Below are 14,393 nucleotides of genomic sequence, written 5' to 3'. Positions count from 1 at the left end.
GAGGCAGCAGCCTGATGTGCAGCTCAGGGTCCTGCTCCCCGGGGGTTACACTGGCTCAGCACTTCCCATCACGTGTGGGAAGAACCACCAGGTGGCTCATTCCTCTCCCCCTTTCTCAGAGATAAAAGAGGCTGGACACTTACTATTGGCAGCCTGGCTGTAGGAGGTGGTGATAGTAGATGCCAGGTCCTGGACACTGAATTTCACCTTAGAAGGAAAAAAGAGGTTAAAACCCATGAAACTCAAGGTGCTCTCTGCTCATGCTCCAAGCAGCACGTGCTCTGGACCTGCCTCTGCAGAATGTCACTTAACACAGGGAGAAGACATCAGAGCTGCAGAGGATTTTGCAGGAAGACCAACATAACACCTCACCTGCTACAAAGCAGCACAGACTTTCCTGTCAAAGGAGCAGGAATCTTCCCAAGACTCCCCTCAGCATTGTTGGATGGCCATGGGCTCCATCCCTCACCAGGTGTAATTCAGAGGTGTAAAAGACCTCCAGGCCATTGTGTTTTCCTGCAGCATTGCCCAGGCCACCTCCCCCAAACCCAGAGCCACAGAATTCCCCAAATCCTACCGTGCCCCCATGCATAGGGTGCCCCTGCAGCGCCTGGCACCGAGTGTCCTGCCAGCTCTCAGGGGAGCCCCGGGGTATGTGGGGGAAGGTGCTGGTGCAGTCGGAGGCCAGGTACTGGTACACCTGCCAGGTCCTGCCGAAGTCGGTGGAGCGCTCGATCAGCATCGCAGCGGGGAGTGGTGACTGCAGGGCAGGGAGAGAGGCACATCTGTAACAGGTACACACCTGGATCGTGCCCCAGGAATGCCTATCCATCTTCCTCCTCTTCCTCCCTCCAGGCTCAGGTCTCCACAGGCTGCTGGATTAACCCTGCAGGTTGCCAAGAACTTCTGGGGTCCCCCCACCTCAGCCAGCCCTGCTACAGCCACAAAGCACACACCTTGCACCAAGGAGACTTTTTGGCAGATATTCACAGCATCAGAACCCACCACCCTGTTTTTCATTCCCAATGGAATGGAATTCCCAGTTCTCACGGGAACAGCCATAAATAAAACAGGGCGAAAGGAGGAGCAATGTCCTGCAGGAAGCTGTGAATCAACATCCCTGCATCCACAGAGAGCCAGCAAGGCCCACCCAGTGCCACCTGAGACCTCCTCTGAGGCAGAGAAGCTGCACACAAACACAAACACAGACCCTGAAGTGCAGAACGACGCTGCCCAGCTGGAAGGTCTGGTCCAGGTCCAGCTGCAGAGACACGCGCTCGACACCTGCGGGCACAGAGAGGAGGCTTCAGAGGGGCACAGTGGGACTTCAGGAGAATAAACTGCTTTGCTGCCTCAGCCAAGTCATTTATTTCATTCTTTCCTTCCCATCTACTGAATTCAACACCTTCTCCTCTTCTCATGCAAGTTATTGCCTGGAGTTGGTGTCCCGGGGGACCCCAAGGTACTCACCGTTCTGGGACTGCCACCAACGTGTGTGTCCGGCCGAGGACAGGACATTGTCCACCCTGTGGCCATTGTAGGTGTGTGGCAGCCGAGAGTCACACCTGCAGCATTTCATGCTCCACTGGAAGAGAAAGGACAGGTGGAGGTGACAATCCAGACTTGGCTGGAGGGAAAGACCCCGGAGATGAGGAACCCAAGAGCAGTGTGGGCTCCATGAGGAGCAAATGGAATCAGCAAACTGGTTTATAGAGATCTGAAGAGCTGCAATCAGCAAGACTAACAATACACAAGGCTCAAATGCTCCCCTTTACACTTTGCTAAAAACCACAACTTGTGGTTTTATGGACTAAAAACTAAAACCAAAATGCCTTTGACTAAAACAGATTATTGGCAAACCCTCAAAAATGCCTTTTTTTAAAGAGACCCCCCCACCTTGTTTTCCACAATGCCAACATTTGATAAAAAGTTCTTTGCAGCTTTTCAGGACCAGTTTGCCTTTTCCACACAGCCAAGCAGGGCTGTTTGGGTGAACAGAAAGGCCTTTCTCTTGCATCCAAAAGCTCTGGGTGACTTTCAGCCCTCCCTGAGCTCTCCCTTGGGAGCAGAGCGGGAGCAAACAGCGCAGGGGGTGAGAAGTCAGGGGGTGGGAAGTCGAGTGGCTCAAAGTTCAGCCCTTCACTTGAGCAAGTAATTCAAGGAGCAAACACAGATGTAGCACTGGAGAAAGTGGTCCCCTGGGAGCAAACAAATACTCAAATCTGACTAACCAAGCAACGCTCTGTGCAGCCACCACCATGGGGGTTACGGGTACGTGCAGCTCATGAGCAGGCTCAGAAATTAGTAGAAAGCAGCAGGAAAGAGGTTGAGCAAGAGAGGAGAAGCAGGGAAGGCCTGGACACTGGCCAAGGGGAGAGGCAAGCATGGGGTGGGCGAGCAGGTTGGGCAAGGACCAATGGGAGCAAGACACACAGGTGAGGGCAAGGTGGGGAAGGGCAGGTCCCAGAGGGGTGGTACATTAGTAGATGATGCCAGAGCCTGCAGCAACATCCCGTGGGGAACATGGGGAGGTCCCATCCAAAGCACTAGGAGTGAAGCAAATGCCAGGGACTGCAGAGGCCACTGCAATGGGAAAGCTGCTACTCAAGGCATGAAAGGAAGTGCTCAGCCCCTCCAGCCTGGTGAAAAACAGAGTGCCCAGAGAAGCTGTGGCTGCCCCATACCTGGAAAGTCTTCCAGGCCAGGTTGGACAGGGCTTGGAGCAACCTGGGCTAAGGGATGGTGTCCCTGCCCATGGCAGGGAGGTGGAACTACATCATCTTTAAGGACCCTCCCAATCCAAACCATTCTGTGAGTCTAAGCTGGCAGTGGCCTGAGCAGTAAAGCAGACTCCCAAATGAAGCAGTGGGACACATGTGACACCCTGACACATCCCAAAGCCTGAGGAGTTTGGGAAGAGGGAGCACAATGTTTGCCAGTGATGGTAGGAGCTGGTCTTGATGGGGCAGAGCAGGAGAGCTCAGAAAGTTCATCCTGGGAGGAAAGTGGGTCCAGGGGAGAGGAGGGGAGTGTGTCTGGCACAGGCACAGCTGGCACAAGGAGGGCAATGAGATACCCTGCTGCAAGAGCTGCAGTGGCATTAAGTGACACCAGAGGCTCAGGCATGTTTGGGACCCCAGTGATGGCATCGCCTTTCAGTGACTGAACAGGGGCATCGGGTGACAGCCAGCACTTTATAGCCACCTCTGTGCTAAAATCTCCCATATGATACTTAAAACAAATGAACCAATTCCAACCAAAGCACTAAACACAACTTGTGCTGGGGTTAGGAGGGGCCTGTGCCTACAAGGGCAGCTGGAGGTGGCAGCCAGTGGGTCACAGCAGCAGCAGCATTACTCAATTCCCCTTTAAAAATGAAATTATAGTTTATACCTACTGCCTCACTCCTCTAACAGGCTTAGCCAAACCAGTCTCTTATTTCTACCAAAAGGAACTTGGTTTCAGAAGAATTTTTTTTCACTATTTTTTTTAAACTTATGCCACATTAAAGACAAACCTTGTCCAGAATTACCCTTTTGTTTGTTCTCCCACAAAACCACACAAGGAGGAGGATGGCCTTGACCAGAAAACACCAACTGGTACCACAGCAGCTGCAAAGCCACCCAGGGGTGCTGACACCCAGCAAGGTGGTTGGGCAGAAGGGGCAGATGTGAGATTACACCTTAGGCTGAGTTTTATTCCTAAAAATGCCCAGACCTGACTCTGCTCTGTCCCAGACCCTGGAGCCTTTCCTTATCTGGGTTGATGGTGAGAAGAGATCTTCACTAGAAACTGGTTTGTTTCCATAATATTTTCCCCTATCTTTATGTTCTCTGTCTATAAATATCCCAGAACAGGAGTTGGCAAACTACAGTATTTATGGCAATATCGAAAAGTAAGCAAACAGAGAATTCAAAATATATAATCATGCAATTTCCCTGGCTCTACCAACTCCTCCTGGCTCTGCCAGTGAGAATCACAAATAATTTAATCAGGTCCAGGCAGAAGAACTCATTTCAGATAATGATTACCAGCAGCAAATTGTCAGGAGCTGCAGGAATTATCCACAGAAATAATCTACAGAACAATTGCCAGCAGTGATTAAACTTCACACCAGTTGTGGCTGTGCTTAGCAAAGGGGAAGGGAAGGCTTTCTGCAAGGGGAAAGGTTAATCTCGGCTAAATTATTCATCAGGAGTGATTCGTTCATACTTATTAGATCATTCTCACAGCCAGAGACAGGATGCTCTCGAGGAGCTGCTGTGCAGCTGCCGCCCCACTTAAAATGCGCTGCTAAATAAAAACGCAGCCGAAACTGTGTGAGACAGACCCTCCCTGGGCAGCCAGGGGCTGTGCTGGGGGCAAAAATCCTCTTTGATTTTTTTAATTTTTCTCAGCTTTTTAATAAGGCTGAAATTAACACTGGAAGCGAAATTCATTTCCCTGTCCTCGAAGCAAATTGTGAAAGCCCTTTATTGCACAACAGGAGGGTTTGCTCTTCCCGACCGGGGCTGTGTCTCAAAGGTCCTCGGGACAGAGGGAATTACCAAAAATGACAGTCCAGAGCCGGGCTGAGTGGAGATTTACCAGGTACATACCTTTCTCCTGCTCTCTCCTTTTTGACCAGGCTCAGGAGATGCCACCAGGAATAGCCAAGGGCTGTGGGACTACGTGACGAGTGACAGTGAAGAGGTCGGGTCTAAGCTGGGTCATCAACCCCTGGGGCATCCCTGACTCTCCAGCACGTCCTTCCCTCCCTGCCAGGCACCGGGCAGAGAACTGCTCTGTGTCTGAGGAGGTGTGGGATGGGGGCTGGAAAGGACGTTAGGAAGGTAAAAGAGGTTGTAGGTTTGCATGGGAAGCATTAACAGCTCTCTGTGCCTCCAAGCTACTCATGAGTCACCCAAAATATGGTTTGTGGAGGTTCTGAGATTAAGGGAAATTCATTCCAGACTTCTGAATAATAATTCACAACATAGTCATGTCAGAGAAAAAGGCAGAGTATTGAGAATAAACAGACTGATGTTTTAGAAAGAAATGGAGAGGGGAAAGCCCACCAGTTATGGTAAAAATGCCCATGTGTGACACCCTGCAGGTTTTTGCTGCTCTCCTCCTGCTCTGACCTTGTGAAGCAGCTCCTGAGCAGCCTTTCCTGCTCCCCTGCTCATGCAGGAGCAGCAAACCTCAAACGATTTTCCATTGATGGACTCTGACCAAAGTAATTTATGAGCTCTCTCTGCCATTTTAATATGAGTAGAGAGCTCTTGAAATAAAACCTCCTGGCACTGGAGCACAACCCAAAATAACCTGAACTTATTCATCAGCAAAAATGGGAAGCTGCTGCTCTCCAGACATGAAACAGAGACCTTTCTCAGCTGTGGGGACCTCGGTGGTCCCCCATTTGACTCAGCTGCCTGCCATGGAGAGCACTGTGTCAGTGCTCCTGGCACGGAGCCTCCCACAGGGGAGCCCTGTGTGCTCTTGCACAAGGAATATTCTATAGGGACAGTAATTCCTATTCCAAGTTTATTTTGGGACAATCTGGAAAGCAGTGGGAATTTATACATATACCAAGAGATTAAAGGTTATTAAAAACTAGGGTGAGCAGCAACAAGGAGTCACCTGGGGAGCAAAGGCACCTGCAAAGCCAAGTTATGTAAGTCTCACTTTCAACCCATTTTCATGTCCTGTTAGCTGCACAGTGTGGCTATGCCAGGCTCATGGAGTAGGGCTTGTGCCTGTGAAGTAATCCATACATTTTCCATGGGAAAAGGCAGTGGAACTTACCCATGGTTAGGTCATCATGGTTAAACTTCCCAGTGAGCAACTGGTATTTGCAAACTAGACTGGGCTTCCATTTTGAAACACAGACTTATCAGAGAACCTCCTGAGTTGGAAGGGCCCCACAAAGATCATCGAGTCAAGGTCCTGATCCTACACAGGACAGCCCCAAATCCCACCATGTACTCTTGATTCTGTTATCCATAATATTATTGTCACATCCTTGCTTGGCCTGTTGGAAATGATACTGAAAACGAGCTCCAAAGTTATGCTCAAAACACAAAGAGAGGGCTCTGACCCCCAGCTTGGTTTTCAGTGACCCCAAATTAAGAGGCAACAGCAGAGATGGGGGAGAAGACACAAGCTGGACCAACATCCCAGGAATGGGGTTTAAGGAAATGAAGTTCATTTCTCTTGCTGAAAAGCAAACACGTGGGTGCCTGTTTTCCTCACCCCTTCTGTTCTCACACCAGCAGAACTGGATCTAAAATCTGCCAGGATGACAAGTCTGCAGAGCCCAAACTGCACCAGCTTAGCCCCCACCCTGCAGGCCTTGCTGGGGTCCTGCTGCCTCTGCAACTCCACTGCAAGGGAATGACGTGATGTCTCCCAGCATATGTGTCAGTTTGCAGTCATGTGGCAAAAAAAAAAGGATACAGAGACGGGAGGAGCTAAAACTAATGGAAAATAGGCTTTTTCTTCTGCACACCCACTGCAGGTAGGGACATATCCCTGCAGAAAAGAGCAGGGTGTGTCTGAATGCCTGAATGAGACAAGCACTGAGCAGCAACACGGGGTTGCTGTATCACCTTCAACAGGTTGGGAATGCAAATTATTCAGTGCAAACCTCTGAATTGATGAGGGAAACCCCAAAACTGGAAGCCCTGCTTTGGTCATGTCCTATCAGAGTTATTTCATGGTTTTGAGGGTGCATTTTTCTGTGTAAAAAACTTAAGCCTGACTGACGATGTGAGTCTGGAAAGAAAGGGAGCTGGGAGGCACAGCTTTCCAGGCTGCTTCTCCCCTGTTCCAACATGCCAAGGGCTTGCTGGAGCACCCAGGAAGCTTTGGCTGGGCACTCACCTCCCTGACTGACTCATGCAGGTGGGCAAAGCAGATGTAACCATCAGACAGCAGCAGCACAGCAGGCACAAGCATTAGTCTGGCACTTCCTCTCTCTCACAGACACTGGCCTGTATTTTTGGAAGCAGCCAAAGAGGAGTCGGTGCTGAGGCACCAGAGAAGCTGCAGCTCAACCCTGCCAGGCAGCTGTGACCATCCATCAGCTATGCCAGGAGCTGCAACAGGCTCACATTTCCTCCCCCTGCCTCATGTAGGGATCAGGCTTCTCTGGTACCTCTCAATTTCCCACCTGGATGACTCTGTGCCATCACGACACAAGGGGTGATGAAGGTGACTTCCCACCCTTCATATCCACCAAATACCCATAAAGAGCAGATAAGAGAAGGCTGAAAATCTTGGTCCTTATGCCAGCAGCAATTAATATCTCAAATCTCCCAGGGCTGGGGTGTGAGGATGTAGTTGTCACACAGACACGCCTGCTCCACTGTAAGATGCAGCAACACGAGCACAGGGACACACAGCTCTGCTCCTCTCCTGCCTGTTCTTTGGGAAAAGATTTCACAGGGATGTGTGGCGTGTTTGGGGTGATATTCTAAATTAATAAAACAACCAGAAAAATCTGTGGCTACTTTCTAATTGTGCCTATGACTAAGCAAAAGCATTGCACAAGCCTGGAGGGAAGGACCACTCTCCCTGCAGAGAAGTGCTGGGGGTGGGTCTGGCACGGGACAGGTCCCAGTTTCCAGCAGCAGAGCAGGGAGCCACAGGCATGCACAGCCCTTGTGCTGGCAGTTGGAATGGCCAGGCCAGGCAAGGGGATTTGGGATTTGCTGGTCCATGTGAAAGCCACACTGTGCCTTCCCTAGGCTGGAGTCAGGCAATGTGAGCTCCTCTGTACTCCTAACACAGTGCTATGCTTACAGTCATATTTGCATATATATCATATATTTATGTACATACATATATACAAAGGAGATGTGTTAATTGAGCCTTGAATCACACCTCAGTCCATCAGAGCCTTTCCACAGAATCCTCTCATCAAGTCTTTCCTGTTGAGTCTTTCCTCCTCACGTCTCCAACTCCAAATTCAGGCAGACTAATTTTCCTGTTTTATTTTCAGTTTCCCTCCTGCTTTTCCTTCCCTTGCTGACTCCACCAGCCCTGTCCAAAGCAGAGAGTGATGTCCAAGCCAGATCATTGGCCTGCCTGGTTTCCACCCCCCATCACTTCTCTAATCACCACTGTGCTATAAATGGCAATGCTGAATGTCCCTCCTGGATTTCACTAGACGGAGCCTCCAGCCAGGGAATGGAGCAATAGCAGAGCAAAGTATAAAGGTTAGAGGGATCTGCAGATGGAGCAGACAATGGAGCAGTGGCTGAAGTTGATAAGTGACCCACCAGGGTTGCAAAAGAGGACCCTGAGGCCAGTGGGGAGCAGACGGGCAGCAGTGGCCAGCTGGCACCAGGGAGAACAACCCCTCATCCCGTGCCCTCTGCTGGGATTGCAAAACCACCTCCAAATTTGTACCTATTTGGCAAAAAAAACCCAAGAGCAAGGCTTGTAACCAAAAAAGAGCTGCAAGAGTCTATAAATTAAAAGTGATTGCTTTTTATGGGATGGGAATAAGAAAATTGAGTTCAGGGGATTAAGTTTTGCTTAAATTAGGGAAGTAGGGGAAGGGAGGGAAAAATTAGGAAATGTTCAATCCATGGGGATTTCTCCCCCCAAGTTAAGGGCTGGTATAATCAAAACTCCACAAACTGGCCATTACAGTTGCAGAACAGAAATCAGGGAATTTGCTAGCATAACTCTGCATCTTTTATTCCAACAAAGGAAAGGATCCTATATATGTAAGGAAGCTGAGAGCCCATTCCCAAAGGTAGAACTGGAGAATCCGACTCAACATAGCAGTGTCAGTTGTTCCATGTCCCTTTAAACCCTGGTCCTTGTAAGGCAAGGGACAAGGACTATGAAAACTGAATAGTTTAGGGATTTGTAGACTAGAAGAGACTGCAGCAATCTTGCTCCCCCACAGTACCACCCTCACTCACTAATCCTGCACCCAACAGTTCCTTTCTTCTTGAGGAGTATCACAGACATCAGAGGCACTGTCTCCAAGGATTTAAAATGATGCAGATGATCACAACTGATGTCCTTCAGAATGATCTCTCAAAGTCAGGCAAAGGAAATAACCAGCCCTGTCCAGCTGGTATTAGGATGACCAGCTCAATCAAGAGTTCCCCAACACTTGCTTCCCATGCAATACTCCCATACATGCCCCCAGGACAAGCCCCCCAAGTCTCCTCTTTAAGTAAAATTCACTGTCAAAAATCAGTGTTAAGTGCAGATTTCAGAGGCACATTTATGTACAGGTTTCTTCTTCTATAAACAGCAATTGGGAAGCAAAAAGTAGTTAAGTCAGAGCAGAAAGAACTGATTCCTTTTCCCTGTCCATGGGCCACAGCAGCCATGGGAACCAGCAGGGGTTTCTTGGGAGGGGAACAAACAGCCCTGATCCCTGGGAGCAGCAAAACAGCTCCAAAAACAGTGAGTGGGAGCCTGAATGGAGGAAATGCCTGACTGTGACTGTCAGCCTGGAAGGACCAGACAGAGGAGAGATGCTGCAGCCAGCCCAGCATCCAGGGGGATTGGATGCTTACACCCATTTGGGCCTGGGAGTTGCCTCTTCCCTGAGCCCATAGAGGAGTGGAAAGCCCTCCAGACCAGAGAACACCACAGGCTCCACCACAAATCCACTTAACTGCCACGTCTTGGCCTTCAATTTGAAAGGGAATTAAAAGCAGAGGAAGGCTGACTCATTCACTGGATTTCACTGCAGAAAACAGCCTCGCTGGAGGGTTGCCATTTGCTTTCCTCTGGAGCATCTCTTCCAAGCCCCTTTCTGCCTGTCCTGCACTGAACTCGCTCCCTTTGGAGCTGCTCCCACAGCAGTTGTGGAGTTAACAGGGAAAGGCTTTAGGAAGTGCTCACACCAGGGATATCACCCCTGCAGTTTTCAGCTCTGTGCTCAGGCACATTTCTCCTTCCACTCCTCCTCTGATTTGGTGGCAGCTTTGGGGAATGTGCAGCTGCCTGAAGCCTTATCCCCCCAGCACGACTCCTGCCCCCACACTACCAGCATGATTGAAAACAGTTGTTCAGCTCAGCAGCTTTTCCAAGTCTTTGTGAAAGACCTGAAATCTTCCCATTTTGTGAAATACGAGTTTAGTTTATAACTAAAATGCCCAGAGATAGGAGAGTTTGGGATATTTTGGATTTAAAAGCTTCTGTTCTGCATTCAGTGCTTCATGACAGAGCTTTGCTGTCCTTTCCCTGCCACTGCCCTTGTGCTCAGCTCCTCTTTTCATCCAGGGGGGTGGTAGAGAAGCACTTGAGGGGATGCTGCAGGCAGAGCAATGACCCAGCATGGCTGGAAGGGGACAAATCACAAAATCCCAGCATGGTTTGTTTTGGAAGAGACCTCAAAGCTCATCTCATTCCACCCCCCTGCCATAGGCAGGGACAAGTTCCAGTAGCCTAGTTTGCTCAGAGCCCCATTCAGCCTGGTCTGAGACAGGTTAATCACATTTCTGCAAAAGGATAGGGTGGATAGAGGCATTTGCATCCCTGCAGGAGGTCTGGGAGCATTCAGGGAGGAGGGGAGCAGTGCAGGTACCTCTCCATGGGGTGTGCAGTACGTCTCAGGCTTGGTGAGGCCGCAGGTGGAGGAGGCTCTCAGGTGGTGGGCTCGTCCCAGCAGCAGATCTCCAGAGGGGGGGTAGCAGGCTCCGTGGGAACAGGCTTGCTGTGCCCCCAGCAGCTGTGGGGCAGCTGGAACAGCGGGAAAACAGGATTGGGGTTTGTGTCAGGGTGGCACAGAGACATCAACTAACATCAGAAAACGGTCTGCTGCTTCCTGCTACAGACCAACTCCAAGGTAATGCTTGGACAAACCTACCCAATGCATATGCCAGTGAGAAGAAAAGTATTTTTCCCCTGAATTACCTTTATTTTTAATAGGAAAAAGGCACATTTAAAGTGTTTTGAACTAGCAGTCATTTCTCACACTCTTCTTTGCCGTGACCCCGGGGTCTGGGCTGCTCAAAGCCCTGCCCATCACACTGACCAGCCCTGGTTGGTGTCCCCTGTTCATCCAACCAGTCCTGCAGCTCAGGACAGAGAGCAGCACCTTTTGCCAAGCACCAGCACTGCTATCAAACATCAGCCTCCCCACTGCTGCCACAGCACTGCTACTGATACAACGCTCACATTAGCAATGTTTCTATTTAGTCAGCTTGCCCTGTGTCCTTTCAATAACACTGCATGGTGAGCCTTACCCAGCAGGACAAATAATGCCCATGGCCAAAACTGGCAGAGGGATTCCATTCAGCCACAGGCACACCTGGGGAAGAATTCACAGCGTGAGTGAAAATGAGCAGAAAATGCCAGTCAAAAGCTTAGTTCACATCCTCCACCTTCCTTCTCAGTTTGGAGGGAGATAATTTTAACTGATCCACTCAGAGTAACATTTGTGAAAAATCAAATTATGGAGAGGAAAATCAGATGGTCAGAATGTATTTGTTTATAATGTACAAAGAAACAGTTTCTCATCCAACTCATGAAGCACACACAGGATTCTCCCAAAGTCTGTGAGATTCCCCTCTTCCCCAGTCACTATCTTTGGATCTTTGTGTTATTGGTGAGGTGAACCACAGCTACCAGCAGGCTCCCTGCTCTCAGCAGAGCTGGGGTTCCTGACTGCCCAGCTCCCCAGGGACATGGAGAAGCCACAGCCCTGGCACACCAACCCGCAGTGAACAGGGACCGATGCCGATGTCAGGTCGGAATGCCCACCTAGAAGGGATGTTCTAACAAGTGTGCACTCACACATGCCCCCATACAGCCCTAGCCAGGCACATTGCACTTTCTGTTCCTCAGCCCCACCCTTCGCCTGCATTTCCAGAATAAATTCCAGATCAAAATTCATCACACAGTGGCCCAAAGTCTCATTCTATGTAAAGAAGAAACCCATAAAAATTACCATAGGGTATTTCCCTGTGGGAGAGCCCAGGGAAGGAAGAGCTGCCAGCCCACCCACAACAGCCAGAAGCCTCACCTGCCCTCCTCCCTGAGGGAGCAGGAGCACCGTCCTTGTCCCCGCGGTGTCACAGCGAGGGCTGCCTGTCCCCGCTCCGCCCGGCAGCCGATCCGCAGCCAGGGGAGCCCTCTGAGCCCTGGCTCCCTCCTGTCTGGCTTTTAACACGCAGCTGCCTCACCTGGCAAAGAAGGTGCCTGTGGGTGCAGTAATGATAAAGGCAGTGATTCAGGGATCCCCAGACATACACACCCTGTGAGCACATAACTCCCGGCAGCTCCGACACGGGGCACAGCGCGCTCGTAACTCACTCGGGATGAGGGTGACGGCAGCGTGGACCAGCTGCTCTGAAGGTCACCAGCAAGTGAAAGTTCACCTTAACCCACCTGGGGTTGGCATGGACCAAACCAGCCTGAAAGCAGCTCCCCGTGAGCCGCTGCTCAGCTCAGCATTGGGTGATACACCCAAATGCTCACCCACCCTCTCGGACGGGTTTTGCATGTTGTGTTTAGCATGGAGGGGACAAGGCAGTGCCATTATCAGCACCTCAACATGATCATTTAAAGCCTGATTTGGGATGTCCACATGAGTTATAATCACACTGTGTCTGCACATGTCAGACTGTCAGCCCAAAGGTGACCTCAAGCACAGGGACTGACTGGGCTGTACAGGCAGACCCCCCACTCCTGCCTGCAGCACCACAACTCCTCAAGACACAAAATCACCCAAGAGGAGCTCCAGAGTTATCTACTAAACACAATCCTGTGAACTCACCAGCTGTGAAGAGTCAGTTACAATTTTTAAGTAAGATGGTTCTTGTTTGAGTTCCATGCCCAGCTGTTGAGGAGCCCTTGTCTTCTGCTTCAGATCTAATTCAGAGCTCTCTTGCACTCACCACCCTTCAGTGGTCACTGATGCTTTACATAAATATTAATTGAAACAGTTCAGAACTTTATTTTGTTTTTATGTGGCAGCAAAGTAACAAGCTTTTAACTTATGTGTTTAAACTGAAGAGTGTTCAGTGAGGGCGACTCAGCAGCTCACACACCCAGCCACCCCTCAGCCAGTACTCCCCAGCACCACTCACACACTGCATTTCATCTAAACTGCAGGTTTTCATCCTCAAAAAACCTTGCATGGAGCCTGTTCCGCTTTCTTTCCTGAAATAACCCCCAAATCCTGCCCTCTCCCATACTGGTCAGGGGCTCAGCAGACCACATGAGACCACTCCAGATCCCTCCTGCTGCTCCTTTGCTGGTTGTGTCACCTACCTCCCCATGCCCACGCTGAGCGCCACAGACACGTGCAAGCTGAGGACCAGCAGCTCAGAGAAAGGGGATGCACAGAGCTGGGGGAAAAAAATAAAATATTGACCCCCAGGCTACAGTCTGTGAAAGCTGGGCTCGGTTTCCTCCTGGCTGAGGTGTGCCACAGCCTGGGTGTGCCTGCCCCTGCCCAGCTCCTGCTCAGCAATGTGGTAACACCACATTCCTGCTCCTGCAGCCTCCTCCCCAGCTCAGCTGGCGGCAAAAAGGAACAGTGGAATGTTTGAAAGAGGAATGGGGAGATGAGACGTGCCACGAGCTGCAGACACAGTTCCTGTGCAGCCAAACCCCTCAGTGGAGCCTCGTGTGGGGAAGTGCTACCACCAACCCCAGGCTCTGTGAGAAATCCCATCGAACTTCCTCCTCCAGCGGAGTGAATGTCAGAGAAGGCAAAGGAGAGGAAGGTCTGACCAGTCTGGGTTTCTACAAGGCTGCTGGTGATGCTGGATGTGGAAGTCCCTGGCCAAACGTTCACTGCCTGATTTAAAGCCATGCCCTAAAGCACTGGTAGTGAACCAGGAGGCTGAAGTCTTGGAAAGACCGTAGTTACCACCTATTGACCCCATCAGAGCCAGCAAAGTTCAGCATTAATAAGCTCTGAAAAGGTGATGCTCCACCCCTAAATTAGTGTAAAGCTCAGGACAATCCAATTCTGTGACATCAACAAGGATAGGACTGGAAAACAGTACCTCAGTCACAGGCTGCTTGATTTAACTATCCAAAATACCTTGATCTATCCTTTCCTCCTTCCCCCAGACTTGCCAAAGCAAGGTGAACCATCCCCTGGCATTTCAGGCTCCACAAGTTCAAACAAGAACAAAAGCAATTACTGTTTAACTACTGCAGATCAATAAAAGTGGGAAAGAAAAAAGTCAGTTGTGAGCTGGTTGGTGCTCAGAGGTAACGTGGCTTGGGTAGGGCGACCCTCACAGCTCTGTGCCCCCAGTGGGACCTGGGAGATTGAGGCTGGAATGCTGCTCCAGACTGTTCTCTGGCCATGGGACCATGTCCAGTGTTGCCCTGAGTACCAGAGAGTGAATCCATGTTACAGATCAAGACACATCAAGACAGTGGAACTGGCTGGATACAGAGGAGCTAATGGCAAA

General features: G+C 50.3%; 1 protein-coding gene across 6 annotated transcripts in view; it reads right to left on the bottom strand.

Annotated features, from left to right (window-relative positions):
* Positions 1-14,393, bottom strand: part of LAMB3 (laminin subunit beta 3) — a 28,050-nt gene that overhangs the window by 13,406 nt on the left and 251 nt on the right. For 2 of the 6 annotated variants that reach the window (XM_071578592.1, XM_071578598.1), the window contains exons 1-9: positions 13,234-13,379; positions 12,737-12,879; positions 11,984-12,159; positions 11,205-11,269; positions 10,544-10,698; positions 1,471-1,585; positions 1,211-1,284; positions 578-760; positions 144-207 (exon numbers count right to left, since the gene is read on the bottom strand). In XM_071578592.1, coding sequence (XP_071434693.1) covers positions 144-207; positions 578-760; positions 1,211-1,284; positions 1,471-1,585; positions 10,544-10,698; positions 11,205-11,253 — 640 coding nt within the window. In that variant the 5' untranslated portion in view covers positions 11,254-11,269; positions 11,984-12,159; positions 12,737-12,879; positions 13,234-13,379. Of the gene's footprint in view, positions 1-143; positions 208-577; positions 761-1,210; positions 1,285-1,470; positions 1,586-10,543; positions 10,699-11,204; positions 11,270-11,983; positions 12,160-12,273; positions 12,335-12,736; positions 12,880-13,233; positions 13,380-14,393 lie in introns of those variants that run through there. The other 4 variants (XM_071578593.1, XM_071578595.1, XM_071578597.1 and 1 more) reach the window with 4 other exon arrangements.

The sequence above is a fragment of the Pithys albifrons genome, chromosome 28, assembly GCF_047495875.1.
Source record: "Pithys albifrons albifrons isolate INPA30051 chromosome 28, PitAlb_v1, whole genome shotgun sequence".
NCBI classification, from domain to species: domain Eukaryota; kingdom Metazoa; phylum Chordata; class Aves; order Passeriformes; family Thamnophilidae; genus Pithys; species Pithys albifrons.
Note: the sequence above shows the minus strand (reverse complement) of the source record. Positions and strands in the feature narration are given on the sequence as shown.